General features: G+C 39.8%; 1 protein-coding gene across 1 annotated transcript in view; it reads left to right on the top strand.

Moving 5' to 3' along the window:
* TAF4B (TATA-box binding protein associated factor 4b) overlaps window positions 1-15,757 on the top strand; it is a 120,878-nt gene that overhangs the window by 36,182 nt on the left and 68,939 nt on the right. Inside the window, exons 6-9 of the mRNA XM_077809043.1 lie at window positions 645-734; window positions 9,340-9,849; window positions 12,784-12,919; window positions 13,597-13,702. Of these exons, the coding sequence (XP_077665169.1) occupies window positions 645-734; window positions 9,340-9,849; window positions 12,784-12,919; window positions 13,597-13,702 (842 nt within the window). The remainder of the gene's footprint in view (window positions 1-644; window positions 735-9,339; window positions 9,850-12,783; window positions 12,920-13,596; window positions 13,703-15,757) is intronic.

The raw sequence follows: 15,757 nt of genomic DNA, 5'->3' as shown, positions 1-15,757 counted from the left end.
AAAAAGATCTAAATACTAATACTGTCATTTGGTTAGTTGGCCTGTCCACTTTCAGATACCATTAGCCTCAGCAGAATATATAACTGAGCATTATGAGGTTTATTTTTTATATTATGTTTTATAAAGAATCTCTAAGTACTCTACTTTCATACACTGTATGTTTTACAGGAGAATTACATATAATTATTGAATTATCTTTTTAATTGTGCTTTTTAAGACCTTAGAAGTTGAGTCCATCTTGATCTGTGTGTAGATAAATTACCTTTATTTTACAGAAAATAAGTATATTAAACAGTATTTTTCACAACACTGATGGTACTCAGAGGGGTCAACATGTCTGTAAGTAACATTTCTCTTAGAAAGCACTTGCTGCCTGCTTGTAATGGATGCTTGAGCAGTTATTGCTGTTATATAACTGTTCAGAGCTGACATAAAGGAAATTAATTCTGTAATACAGTATTTAATTTATAATACTATAACATCAGTTAGGTTTAAAAACATCACATGAATAAAAGCATTTGGGAATTCAATAACTCCATGCTCCTTGGAATTCCCATGAATCGGGATGCTTTTCAGGTAGAATTTGAAATTACTCCCATTTATGATTGGATCAACTTCATGTAAAAAGCTTTTCTTCACTTTAGGAAGCAAAAATTGAACCAGAAGAATTTACAAAAAAGCTGTATGTTGAACTCAAGTCTTCTCCGCAACCATATCTAGTTCCTTTCCTCAAGGTAAGTTTGTGTGGTGTTCTGAAGTTTATAGTATACACCTTTTTTAAAATAGGTTTGTCATTCAATATTAGGAGCTAATTTCAAACCCACGTTGCAAAACACTAGTAAATCAAACTTTAGAAAAAGATAGCAGGAAATATGCCACGATATTGTCACTGTCAACCACTTGCTTACTAATCCCTTTCTTTTGGTTGTTACATCTCACTTCCAACATCACAAACTGTAAACTATCTTTTTCCTCCAGTGACCCAACCAACTTTTAGTGTTTGGTCCAAAGCTTACACTTCGTGCTTAGTGTTTTTATTTTTGTTTTATAAAATCTAAGATCAATAGAGAGCTTTCAAAAATTAAAAAACAGTTCTAAAAAAAAGTTAGTTGTCTAATATTCAGCTGTAGAGCTTGAAATCCATTGCAGTGCTAAGAACCTGATAGTGAAATGAAGTCAATTACTTCTGTTTGCTTCATTGTCTGAGCAGAGAGAAACACAAAAAAACCTGAGGACAAATAGTTACAAATCAGATGGATTTGTAAAATTTTCACTGTTAATCTAAAGTGATGATGACGATAGAGCAATTTTGTTTATAAAACATTTTTAAAGTTGCCATCTTGTGTAGGGGCTAGTGCTTGACAGTCTTTTTATGAAATAGTTGTGACTTCACTGCTATAGAAAGAGTAAGCTACTTTTGTCCCTGCGCACAACTCCCACTATCTTACTGCTGCCAGGTAGAGGGATCTCTGTTATAAATGAGTATCAGTAAAGTAAAGAAGTTGCAGAATCGAATTTCAGTGGAGGATGCGGGTTTTGTACTAAAGAAGCCACAACGGAAGTATACAGCCTTTCAGTTCACTTCTCAGAGTGCTTGCAGATCCAGTTTCCAGGGAGTGCGACAATAATACTTATAGCCAAGAAAGCTAACCTATATAAAACATGCCCTCTTCTTACAGAAATAACTTAGGTCTTCCCAGAATGTGTTTTCACTGATAGAATTCTTGAATCTGTTGTTATACTTGGCACTAATTCTTGGAGAACCTTATTGCAGCTGTTCTAAAACTTAATACCCAGTCAAATGTAGTGAAAGTTGTAATCGGTTCGTTGTAGAGCTGAATAAAGCTGTGTATTTAATTATTTCTGATGGAAAAAGAATAAAGATACTATCATAATATAATGAAATAAGTATTGCTTAGCTTTAGGTGCTATCCACAGTTAAACTATAAGTAAAAACCAGTTTTTAAAAAAATTGCACCAGGAACTGCCCAACCAGCATACTACAACCTAGGAAAAAAAGGTCCAGGACAACTCTAACCCCATTCAGCCAATTTGATCGAAAGCCCAATTGCTAATTTTTTATTAGCAGTGAATCGTTCTCCCAAAGGGTTCATTCTATTATAAAGCAAAGATCTGATTTAAGTACTGAATCCAGTACTTAAACATCTGCACCACTCATGAAAGCATTTGTGTGTATCTGTGTACAGCTGTACACTGAGGCACTCGGGTCCAAATCTACTGTGTGCATGAGACCTCACAGAAATGTACCTGCCTACCTAGTATAGACATAGTACAGAGCAAAGACCTCAAAACCTAGGGGAAAATAGCGAAGTGGCAGAACTGGGTTAGAGAGAATGTGAGAATTGCCATCTGTTTGTCCTGCATATTGTACTACTTTGGCTGCTGGTAATTTGTCAAATATTGAGCTAATACATATCTTTCAGTGGCAACCCTCGAACTCCTTGTCAGTAAGCTTGCCTATTTCAGCCTGGAGTCCATCAGTATCACTGTACTCTACAGTGCTTAATGCAAAACTTGGCATTTGTGAGCTCTCAGTAATATAATCTGTCATTCCCATTTTTTCTTGTTTTTTGTAACTTTTGCAAAGGCATTTAGGCAGAATAAAGGCTTTCTGCAGTGAATTTACAGTGGGGTTGTAACTTGTCCATTACAGTAAAATATGCTATTACTTCATCTCTATTACTCTTTTTAGAACAGTTTCCTCTTATAGTAGAACCTCAGAGTTATGAACATCTCAGGAATGAAGGTTGTTTGTAATGCTGAACAAAACATGATGGTTCTTTCAAAAGTTTACAACTGAGCATTGACTTAATACAGCTTTGAAACTTTAGTATGCAGAAGAAAAATGCTCCTTTCCCTTTATTTTTTTAATAGTTTACGTTTAACATAGTTAGTACTGTACTGTATTTGCTTTTTTTGGTCTTGCTGCTGCCTGATTGAGTACTTCTGGTTCTATATGAGGCATGTGGTTGACTGGTCAGTTAGTAACTGAGGTTCTGCTGTATATAAATTCTCACTTCACAGCTTATAAAATGAATGTAGCATAATAACTAGAATGTGCACTTCATTGTTCATTGCATATAGGCTGGTCTATGCTACAAAACTTTTCTTTGTTGAACGCTGTCAAGAAGTGAGTTAGCTGACTTGCCAACCATGACTTTGCAACCAGCACAGTCGAGGCTTAATGATGTAGATGAAACCCTGAGGACTTCATTACGACTAGCTAACACAGGAGTGGGCAAACTTTTTGGCCTGAGGGCCGCATCGGGTTTCTGAAATTGTATAGAGGGCTGGTTAGGGGAGGCTGTGCCTCCCCAAATAGCCAGGCATGGCCTGGCCCCCGTCCCCTATCCGACACCCCCGCTTCTCACCCCCTGACGGCCCCCTGCGGACCCCCTGCCCCTGACTGCCCTCCGCTGCCCCATCCAACCACCTCTTCTCCTGGACTGCCCCCGGACCCTCTGCCCGTAACTGCCCACCACCACCCCATTCAACCCCTCCTCTCCTTCCTGACTGCCCTCCCTGGACCCCTGCCCCCATTCAACCCCAGTTCCCTGCCCTCTGACCCCTATCCCTGCCCCAGACCACCCCCCGAACTCCCCTACCCTCTGTCCAACCCACTCCCTGCGCTGCCTGGAGCACTGGTGGCTGGCAGCGCGGCTGCACCAGGAGAGGCAGTTGCGCAGCACAGAGCATCGGGCCAGCCGGGCTCTACAGCCCTGCTGCCCGGAGCATTGCGCTGTGCGGTGGTGTGGCTGCTGGGGAGGGTAGGGACCAGGGGACACCCCCCTGGGTCAGAAGCTCGGGGCTGGGCAGGACTGTCCTGTGGGTCGTAGTTTGCCCATCTCTGAGCTAACACAATGCTGAATAAAACTTGATTTGGTGAGAAGTACTCAGCAGAATGTGAACTGGCATAATCTAAAGCAGTTCTTAACATTCATGTTCAAACACAGTAAACTTTTGTGTGGATTTGAGCTGTTTCCAGTTTCTTATCTCATTTATTTCAACTGTTACCTTTTTTGTGTTTTTTAGATACAAATATAAGCTTTTAAGTTAGTGTAGAAAGAGATCACAAAAAAGTGTAAAGTATGCCATCACTCTTAAATGAGTAACATACAAAAAATCTTCATTGCTAACCTGTTTTATTGTTCGGGGCTAGGACAATGGTTGATTCTCAAATCAGTCCTGGTGGATGGGCGTTGCTGCATAAACTTTTGCCTACAGATGCGGTCTCAAGCATGGGAAAACACAGGATTTGGTTTTTTTAAATGTTGTATGTTAAACACATATGTTGGAAAGTCAGAACATTCTTGACTTTCTTTTAAAGAGGTAACTAATTATCCAAACAACTCTAACTTTATCCACCCACAGTACATCTGGCATATGAGCTAACTACATTTTCTCAGCTCAGGTCTTCAGGAAGTCCACAGCTGTAGTGTCTCTAAATCCCAGTATAATGTAACTTTAACTTCTACAAGTTTTACATAGTTTTTAAAAACTATATGGACTGAAAGGTGGGAGTGTCTTTTTGTAGCTATTAATATTAGACTCACTTTGTTTTAAGAGTTATGGCGGGGTTTAAGTAATCAATGAAGAAAACTGTATAGGTCTTTTGGATCATAACATAAGAATGGCCATATTGGGTCAGACCAAAGGTCCATCTAGCCCAGTATCTTGTCTTCCAACAGTGTCAATGCCAGATGCCCCAGAGGGAATGAACAGAACAGGTAATCATCAAGTGATCATCCCTGTCTCCCCTTCCCAGCTTCTGGCAAACAGAGGCTAGAGACACCATCCCTGCACATCCTGGTTAATAGCCATTGATGGACCTATCTTCCATGAATTTATCTAATTCTTTTTTGAACACTGTTATAGTCTTGGGACCGAATGGCTAGGCAGCAGTTCTGCGGAAAAGGACCTAGGGGTGACAGTGGACGAGAAGCTGGATATGAGTCAGCAGTGTGCCCTTGTTGCCAAGAAGGCCAATGGCATTTTGGGATGTATAAGTAGGGGCATAGCGAGCAGATCGAGGGACGTGATCATTCCCCTCTATTCGACATTGGTGAGGCCTCATCTGGAGTACTGTGTCCAGTTTTGGGCCCCACACTACAAGAAGGATGTGGATAAATTGGAGAGAGTCCAGCGAAGGGCAACAAAAATGATTAGGGGTCTAGAACACATGACTTATGAGGAGAGGCTGAGGGAGCTGGGATTGTTTAGCCTGCAGAAGAGAAGAATGAGGGGGGATTTGATAGCTGCTTTCAACTACCTGAAAGGGGGTTCCAAAGAGGATGGCTCTAGACTGTTCTCAATGGTAGCAGATGACAGAACGAGGAGTAATGGTCTCAAGTTGCAGTGGGGGAGGTTTAGATTGGATATTAGGAAAAACTTTTTCACTAAGAGGGTGGTGAAACACTGGAATGCGTTACCTAGGGAGGTGGTGGAATCTCCTTCCTTAGAGGTTTTTAAGGTCAGGCTTGACAAAGCCCTGGCTGGGATGATTTAACTGGGAATTGGTCCTGCTTCGAGCAGGGGGTTGGACTAGATGACCTTCAGGGGTCCCTTCCAACCCTGATATTCTATGATTCACAACATCCTCTGGCAAAGAGTTCCACAGGGTGACTCTGTGTTGTGTGGGAAAAATACTTCCTTTTGTTTGTTTTAAACCTGCTGCCTATTTCATTTGGTGGCCCCTAGTTCTTGGGTTATGAGAAGGAGTAAATAACACTTCCTTATTTACTTTCTCTACACCTGTCATGATTTTATAAACCTCTATCATTATCCCCCCCTTAGTCATCTATTTTCCAAGCTGAAAAGTCCCAGTCTTCTTAATCTTTCCTAATATGGCAGCCGTTCCATCCCACTAATAATTTTTGTTGCTCTTTTCTGAACTTTTTCCAATTCCAATATATAAATATTTTTTGAGATGGGGTGACCACATCTGCACACAGTATTCAAGATGTGGGCATAGCATGGATTTATATAGAGGCAATGTGATATTTTCTGTCTTATCTATCCCTTCCTTAATGATTCCCAACATTGTTTGCTTTTTTGACTGCCACTGCACGTTGAGTGGATGTTTTCAGAGAACTATCCACAATGACTCCAAGATCTTTCTTGAGTGGTAACAGATAATTTAGACCCCATCATTTTATATGTATAGTTGGGATTGTTTTCCAATGTGCATTACTTTGCATTTATCAACATTTGAATTTCATCTGCCATTTTGTTGCCCAGTCACCCAGTTTTGAGAAATCCTTTTGTAGCTCTTTGCGATCTGCCTGGGCCTTAACTATTGCAATTTTGTATCATCTGCAAATTTTGCCACCTCACTGTTTACCCCTTTTTCCAGATCGTTTTTGAATATATTGAATAGGACTTGTCCCAGTACAGACCCCTGGGGGACACCACTATTTACCTCTTTCCACTGTGAAAACTGACCATTTATTCCTACCTTTAGTTTCCTATCTTTTAACCTGTTACCGATCCATGAGAGGACCTTCCCCCTTATCCCATGACTGCTTACATTGTTTAAGAGCCTTTGATGAGGGACCTTGTCAAAGGCTTTAGGAAAATATAAATACACTATATCCACTGGATCTCTCTCATTCACATGCTTGTTGACCCCCTCAAAGAATTCTAGTAGATTGGTGAGGCATGATTTCCCTTTACAAAAACCATGTTGACTATTCCCCAACAAATTATGTTCATCTATGTGTCTGACAGTTTTGTTCTTTACTATAGTTTCAAGCAGTTGGCCCAGTACTGAATTCAGACTTACTAGCCTGTAATTGCCCGGGTCGCCTCTGGAGCCCTTTTTAAAAATTGGCGTCACGTTAGCTATCCTCCAGTCATTTGGTACAGACGCTGATTTAAATGATAGGTTACATACTACAGTTAGTAGTCCTGCAATTTCACATTTGAGTTCCTTCAGAACTCTTGGGTGAATACCATCTGGTCCTGGTGACTTATTACTGTTTTATTTTATCAGTTTGTTCCAAAACCTCTTATGACACCTCAATCTGGTTCAGTTCCTCAGATTTGTCACCTAAAAAAAAATTCAAGTTTGGCAATTTCCCTCGCATTCTCAGCCGTGAAAACCAATGCAAAGAATTCATTTAGTTTCTCCACAATGGCCTTATCGTCCTTGAGTGCTCCTTTAGCATCCTAATCATCCAGTGGCTCAACTGGTTGTTTAGCAGGCTTCCTGCTTCTGAGGTACTTAAAAAGTAATAGCAAAAAAAAAATTTTTTTGAGTCCTTGGCTAGCTGTACTTCAAATTCTTTTTTGGCCTTCCTAATTACATTTTTACACTTCATTTGACAGAGTTTTTGCTCCTTTCTATTTTCCTAGCCACTGAAACCTCAAGCAGAGAAGAGCAACAAAAATCAGGTCTAGAAAACGTAACCTATGAGGGAAGATTGAAAAAATTGGGGTTGTTTAGTCTGGAGAAGAGAAGACAAGTTTTCAAGTACATAAAAAGGTTGTTACAAGGAGGAGGGAGAAAAATTGTTCTTAATCTCTGAGGCTAGGACAAGAAGCAATGGGCTTAAATTGCAGCAAGGGTGATTTAGGTTGGACATTAGGAAAAACTTCCTAACTGTCAGAGTGGTTAAGCACTGGAATAAATTGCTGAGGGAGGTTGTGGAATCTCCATCACGGGGGATTTTTAAGAGCAGGTTGGACAAACACCTGTCAGGAATGGTCTCAATAATACTTAGTCCTGCCTTGAGTGCAGGGGACTGGACTAAATGACCCCTCGAGGTCCCTTCCAGTTCTATGAGTCTATGATTGTAGCCACCAAAAGGTGAAAAGTAGCCAGACATCTCAATTTGTTAGCGTAATCCTCTTGTTACAGTTAGGGTTTATCTGTACTTAATTTGCAAATTACCCTACACTATGCTTACAATATACGATCATAATTAAAGCAGCAACCTCCTCTAGTGTGGGTGCAGTTGTACAATAGTGCTTATACCTCTATAGCCCCCCTCAACTGAAAAAAGCTATAACATATAAGGCACCTTTATACAGATGCAATTTCATCTACACTAGTGCTTTTGCCAGTGTAACAAAAAATCAAACCCTTAACTAACCTAAGTAATGTCAGTAAGATTTAAGTGTAGACCAGGCCTTAGCCTTGCTCATTGTGAGAGTCTATGCCTTATGATGGGAGGCAAAGCAAATAAACTTAAGGTGCTAAATCTACTAGATGAAGACAGAAATCATACTGAAATATTAAACCTTATTATATGGTAATCATTCTAACAAATAATAGTAATGTACCCTTGTATTCTAGTTGCACACGCCACTTAAGTGAATGCTTTACAACTGTTTTTTTGGTTTTTTTTTACAGGAAAAATTATTTGCGAGTAGAATAGAGCAAAAGCTTGAATACTTTTTTAACTAAATGATGAAGCTCGCTTATGTGAGAGAGTGGAAGCATATATTAAAATTTGTATAATTAGGTGATCCCTTAGAAAGAGAAACTTCCACTGGCTGCTTTCTTTGAAGTTCTCATTAAAAGTTTGAGAAATTTACTAAAGATTTATCAGAATCTAATTTATGAAATCTGAACCAAATACACCAGCCAACAAAGCAGATAATGCATTATTCAGACTAAAAATTAAATGTGTGACTCTAGTAATAAGTAAGGTAAATTTTTTTGTCTGCTAATTTTGCGGAATAAAGAATAGTAGGGCTATTCCCTTCCAGGATGAAGTTAACTTTATTGGACCCCAAAATTTTATAAATGATTAAAATGTGCTATAAATGTCACTTCATATATGAACAATATCAGAATTGGACTGAATGGGCATATTTCACTACAGGAAGTGTAAAAGTGAATATGAGTGAATCTCCAGGTGATTCTTAGACTTTGTCAGAGAATTTTGCTTCTATATAAGATATTTAATGGAATAAACACAATGCCATAAATAAACTGCTGTATTTTGAAACAAAGATCAAAAACAGTGTAATTATATTATTCTCATTGTGAAGCGTGGACTGCAACCTAGTTACTAAATGAAAGGTAACTAGTTAAAAGGAAACTTTAGTTGAATATCAGATGAGCTTTATTCCATGGAGGGAAGCAGTGGATAACTTCGGACTATTGCACATTATATCCTAGTAACTATTGCATTATGCATGCTGTTTTGTTTTGTTTTGACAACAGTTGTATGTAATTCTGTATAACAAACTCATTGTCTTCCTCATGAAACAAGATTAACTTCAAAAAATCAGTTGAAAAGTAATGTAATTCTTAAACGTGCAAAAGGTATTCACAGTATTATGATTGCTGCTGTCTTTCTCTTTTTCTAGAAAAGTATGCTTGCCTTACGGCAGCTAATGCCCAATGCCCAGAGTTTTATCCAGCAGTGTATTCAGCAGCAGGCTACAACACAAGCAGCTGTTTCTACCTGTATCTCTGCAGCACCAACTTCCTCCACAGTAGTGACCACCTCAGCTCTGGCAACAACTTCTCTTCAGCCCATAAAACCAGTCCCTGTTTCTGCAGTGGTCACAGGCTCTCAGACTGTAAAACCCGTCCCCTCCACATTGGTGACAGCAGCAGCAGCTTCCCTCCAGACTGTGAAACCAGTGACAGCCCCTCTTCATCCTGCAAATCCAGTCCCCACATCTGCAGTGGCAACAACCTCTCTCCAGGCTGTGAAACCTGTCTTTGCATCTGCAGTGGCGACCACAACGACAACCCCTCTTCAGCCTGTGAAATCAGTCATTGGGACACCTATCAGTATTAAAATTACCCAGCCGAACTCTATTGTGGCACAGTCAGTTCATGCTCAACAGACAGTTAGAGTGAAACAGCTGGTAAGATTAAACTTCTCTGCCTTTATCTTCAGATCTAAGATTGTGCTTTTTGATCTAAAGTTGTATAAATGTTTAGATAAGTGTATTCCGCCATGAGTTAATGGGCTACTTCAGGTTTCCCTGAGACATTGTTCTGTTATGCTTGATAAATTAAATATATTGCCTCTGAGTATAATGGTTTGCAGCTGTTTTAACATGTAAGGGAGAGCAAGTGTAGTGATGAAGACACCCTACTTCTAATTAATGTTCTAGTTCATAAATCTGGCTGTTGTTGAGTAGTTGTGAACATGAATTTTATTCTGAGCTGAGTGTTTTTCCGTATCTGATCTTGCCAGGTATGCTAATTGCCCCAACTGGATTTGAGGGGATCTCCGCTCCTGACTTCTAATGCTGTCAGGGTTATTCCACAGCAAAAAGAGGGAGAATTTTTTCTTTAGTGGGGCGGGGGGAAAAAAGCCAAGGTATAGCTGAACGCCCTAATAGGTGTTCTGCTGAAGATCTCAATCCTGAGGCAGAGACACAGTCTAGAGGTGAGGGAGTCCTGTCTCCATAATGTTAAAGCTTCTGTCCTGGGTTTTTCCTAGGAGTATTGATACTGTGGATTGTAGTGTGGATTCCTGTTCACTGGGAATTGAACTGAAATCTGCAAACTAACTCATGTAGAAGTGCATGGTGGTTTTCAGCACTAAGTGGCTAAACTATTTTAGTAAGCTCCTGTCTCCTAAGGTTTTTTATATTATAAAAGAAACTCAACTAATTATTAAAATGACCAAAGAATAATATTTAAAGAGAAAGTTTCTCTTTATCTCTGAGTTTCTTGTCCTGCTCTGGGTCTTCAACAGTGCGTGTTGGGCTTTTTGGTTGTTTTTATAGCAATGTACGTAAACTATCCAGTGTGATATCATTTAAGGAGAAGCTCCCAATATTAACTTTTTCTCAAGAATCTTAACTAAAGAGAAGCCTAAGAAAAATGTGTCACAGGTACCCTAAATACAGGGGCATTTTGAGGCCAATTTAGCTAATTGTTTAGGGTGCTCACCTGTGATATAAGACACCCAGGTTCAGTTCCTTCCTCTACTTGATGTGGCACAGGGATTTGAACTTGTCTCCCTCCCTTCCTGGTGAAAGTCCTAACCAGGTGGCTACAATGTATTTGGAAGGGCCAGGGACTGTCTCAATCTCTCCTGTTGAAATTGTTCCACTTCTTACACACTAAATATTTATTGGATCAAGGGGTTGAATTTGGGTGTCCTACTTCCCAGGTGAGTGCCTTAACCAGTGTATAGGCATTATTCATTCTCTCTTAATTCATTCATTCATTCATTCATTCATTCATTCATTCATTAAGTTATCATAACACCCATATGCTCGCTCCTCTCTGCTCCCTCCCCACATTGCTTGCCCAGTAAAAAGTGGGAGAACCATGGCCTCCTGGCCCCCTGTTCTTAGACCCCTATTTCTGGTCAATTGATCCATTCTCTTCTGGTTCTTCTGCCATATTCTGCTGTTTACATCAGCTCTTTTAGATGCAACACTACCCTTCTGATTAACAGGCTTTTTCTGAAGGAAAGGCTTTTTTACCCCCTTTTTTACCCCCTTTTTTGTCCTACTATCCACCACTCCTTATGTGCCAGGTTGGGAGGCTCTTCCATCTGAGCGTCAGTGTCCACCTTGCTATTTTTAGTGTGCTGGTTCGGGCCTTGCTAGCATGAGTCAGTCTTCCTGTGCTGGGACATTCACTCCCAGCTGCAGTGTAGACGTACCGTGGAAAAATCTTAGTTTGTACTTGGTCTTATTTGTGGGGGGGGGTTTTTAATATCACTTCTCCATATCATCTGCAAAGATCTGGATTAGAAGTTGCAAGCCAGATTTCATTGACAACGAAAGCTACATTCACAGAGTAACTAATAAAACTTTTGCTTGCTTATGTCAGACTTCATCAGCTGCTCTGAGTGAGAGGAAACAAAGTGATGCGTCTGGAAAACATTTGTATGTGGCTCTGAAAAGTCAAGTCTCATGAATGTGCTGTTAAAGTAGCATTGAAATCACGCTAATCGGGCTTTATTTAAATACCTGTCTAACAAAAACGCCCCTGAAACGAAGACCAATACAATCTATTTGAACATAAGAATTGCCATACTGGGTCAGACCAATTTAATACAGCACAACTCTCCTTTACCATTATTGCTGCAGCACTCACAAGAGGTGCTTATGATTTTTGCTCTTTATCTTGTATAAACTCCAATGCATTCAGTGCAAGTGTTGCTGGATAGTACTTGTCAGTCACAGCAGAAGTATGGACTTGAGGGGCCCTCTAATGTACAAAAAATATGTATTAAAAATTAGGTTATTCAGGGAAAAAAGCATTGTTTTCAAATTTTATCTTTACTAACACTTTCGTAGATGCATATAGTCTTCAGCTGTCTATCTGTATAAAGACAATTTAAGAACTATTTATGAAACCCATTGTCTGCGAATTAAAAAATGCTGGCTTTCTTTTGAGTAGAGTGTGATAGTTTGAATCCATATAGCAACAAGTTCAATCTTCTATTGATAGCCCTTAATGCCAGTTTAATTTATCAAAGAGTTAAAGCCTTTAGTGCAGTGAATTATATGGTATTAGGAAACTGTTCTGATACAGCAATTGGAAATAGGCAACATGGCTAGGGGTGAAATGTCTGTTGTCCAAACCATTTTAACACTCCAAACAAGTCAGTGTTGCTAAGTACAAATGTGAACAACTGGTAGGTTTACTTGTCCTGTCAAGACAAAAAGTATATTTGAAGTTTCATGAGCATGATGTATTTCTTAAAGTGAAAACTAGACATGCATGCATGTCCCCCAGCAGTTTTGGTTGAATGAGCATGTTGATAGGATTCATGTCTCTCTATATTTAGCTCTTTCCATGTTTGATATTGGATATACTGTTTCCAGGTAGTCCAGCAGCCATCAGGAGGCATTGTTAAACAAGTGGCCACACTTCCACAAACAGCAACACTGACTCTCCAGAAACCTGGCGAAAAAAGGATGCCATTAAACGCACTAATTCAGACTAATCAGTTTCCTGCAGGTAGGGCTGGACTTCTGTATTTTGGGGGTTTGTTGTTTTGTTTTGTTTTAAACAGGGAGATGGGAAAATGCTTCATTGTAGCATTAGATATTGTGGCAGAATGACACTGAAGGGACAAGGGGAATAATGTATTCAAACCAGTCAGTTAAGGTAAAATTATATGGGTGTCTTTGGAAGTTGCTTGGAACTGTATACTCTCAGAGCCTTGGGAGTACTCTGTCCATCACCTTGCCTGCTGAGAAAACATTTAACTTAAAAGATAGTTTTACTATTTTGAGTACTCTAAGTATGCTCATTCCAGCAAATTGATTGTTTCCTTAAGCTCTCTTTTTGGCACTTCATGATATTAAGTGAGATGTCTACTGGTACAAGTTAATTTAACGTATAATTCAGTACATTTTCGTTTGTCTCAGCTAACTCATTCCTGTAGTGGGATATGTGACCTGCGTAGGTTAGCAATAAGATAGTGAAACTATTTCATTAAGAGGAAAAAATATATATTAATTTGTTAGCCTTGCAAAATATGTAGAATGTAGTACTTTTGAGTGTCTGGTTTCCAAATGGATATAATTGGTTCTTCAGCCTGCAACAAAGACTTTTGTTTAGAATATGTACGGAATAAGCAGTCATCTATCTTGGGTTTTGTTTTTCGTTGTGGCATGTTGATGTTTTTTTAGGTTCCTTTCTGAAACAAATTACACTGCCAGGAAACAAAATTCTGTCGCTTCAAGCATCTCCTGTTCAGAAAAATAAAATAAAAGAGAATGGAACAACATCCTTCAGGTAAAAATAAACAAAGTCGGAAGTTTGTGTGGCTGTAGGAAACAGGACTTCAACAAAAGGAACAGACAGAAGTATAGATATGGAGAATGATGCCTCAATAAATAATTTAGAGACTTCTGATGGATCTCTTAATGATGCGGTGGGGGGGAAGAACCTAAAAACATTGACCTGAAAATTGAGAGACTTGGATTAATTGTATGGGAATTGTACTGTTGGGTCTGGGGTTTTATCAGCATTCTGTTTACCATAGTGTTGACCTTATAACTTTGTGTATTAATGATGATGCTTTTATAGTGAGGAGGCATGTCAATGCTTTGCCCTATGAGATCAGCATTAAGTAGCTTGTTGCACTGTTATCTTTTTTATCAGAAACCCTAGTTGGGGTTAAACTAAAAATGACCTCTGCTCAGTCCAAACAGCCAGATGCCACTGAACTGTAATTTGGGCTGTACTGGAACCTTCTAATACAGCTGGGAGCTTTTAAGGAATCTTTTATTACCTCCTCTTAGATATTTGCTCCTTTTAGGTAGAGGTAAAAGTCTCCGGCTAAAGCTCTGACTGTGGTGGCCAGCAAAATACCGGCCCTTTAGATCACTAGAATTCTTAAAGATTTTAGTCCCAGTAACTCATTAAATTTCAGAACTTCAAAATCATTTTTCCTCTTGAAAAGTGAGCGTTGGAACAGAGATGGAGACTACCAAAAGCAGTTCGACTTCCAACTTAAATCAGACTTGAACCTTGGCTTCAAGAGGGGCTGCAGGAGGCTTCTTATGCTGCCATTCCTGCCCATTCGATTACTGTAGGTGCAAGGTGCCGGGGGGAAGCTGACTGGTCTCTCATGGCTAGGACTCTCCTCTGCCCTGCGGGGACCACAGCCTTGTCTGCATCTTGTGTCTGCAGGGATCAGATGTCGCCAGCCTGGTGGCAGTGCAGGGACAGCCTTGCTCCCTCCCTCCCATGACAGCAGGTCTGCAGGGGGCTTGCCACGCTGCCATGAGAGCCATTCAATGTCAGGGTGGCCTCCCCCGTGGCCAAGAGTCTCTGCTCTATTATCCGAATACCTTCCTTGTTCCGCATGCTGGGATTCAGTTAATGAGGAGGTTTAGATAATAGGATTTCAGAAAATTGTGAGTATACAGTATATGCCCGTGGCCCCTGTTTTTACAATAGATGCCATGGAACAATTGAGTGCCTTGGAACTACTGCACACATTTTTCAAGAAAACACCTGAGAAATATTTCTTTACCAGTTGAAATAATCTCCAGTTCTAATGTTGGCACTTCCCTTTTCTTTGTTTCCTATTACTTGATCATCCCGGCCACTAAAAAGCTCTTACAGAATTGAAAAATATATATAATACAAATGGCTCTTCAGATATTTATAACTATATTAACCATAGACCACTGCAGAAATACAGTCCTCCCCAAATACTTAAGTGAAAAGATGGGCCTTGCCACTTGTCTGAAAGACTAACAAATTTGGGCCCTATCAGACAAAGGGTAGGAGCAAGAAACCACTGTTGAGGGGTCTTCACAGAACGCATTGCTGACAGCTGTTGCATCTGTTGGTGGTCTCACTCTGATGTCTGAGTGCTGGTAGAATTCTTTCTCACTCTTCAGGTTGCTTCCTTCTCTCTACCAAGCTTATCAGTCTCACCTTGATAGAATTTAAGGGCCATACGTTTATTCCGATTAGTAGCCCAGGGTCAATATAATATAGGATAGATTTAAGTGTTCCTTTCTAGCCTTCTGTTCTCCCTTCAGTAAAATGGAGTAAATAAAAGACTGAATAAAACAGGCATAGTCAAACACCAGAGGGTGCCAGAGACTCACTTTTCATCTGATACTATATATTCAAGTTCACGTAGTGAAGTACATCTATGTTACATGACTTTCATTCCCATTTAACAAATGTTGTGAGAATCTCAGCTTCAAGTAGAGATAAGCAGAGAACAAGGTGTATGTTCATTCCTCCGCCCCCATGTACTTGTAGACTGATATCTTTAGCCATGTACTGCTGACTGGTAAAAGGGCTTTTTCGCAGGGATTCAACACA

Source organism: Eretmochelys imbricata, chromosome 2, assembly GCF_965152235.1.
Source record: "Eretmochelys imbricata isolate rEreImb1 chromosome 2, rEreImb1.hap1, whole genome shotgun sequence".
In the NCBI taxonomy this organism is placed as follows: domain Eukaryota; kingdom Metazoa; phylum Chordata; order Testudines; family Cheloniidae; genus Eretmochelys; species Eretmochelys imbricata.
Note: the sequence above shows the minus strand (reverse complement) of the source record. Positions and strands in the feature narration are given on the sequence as shown.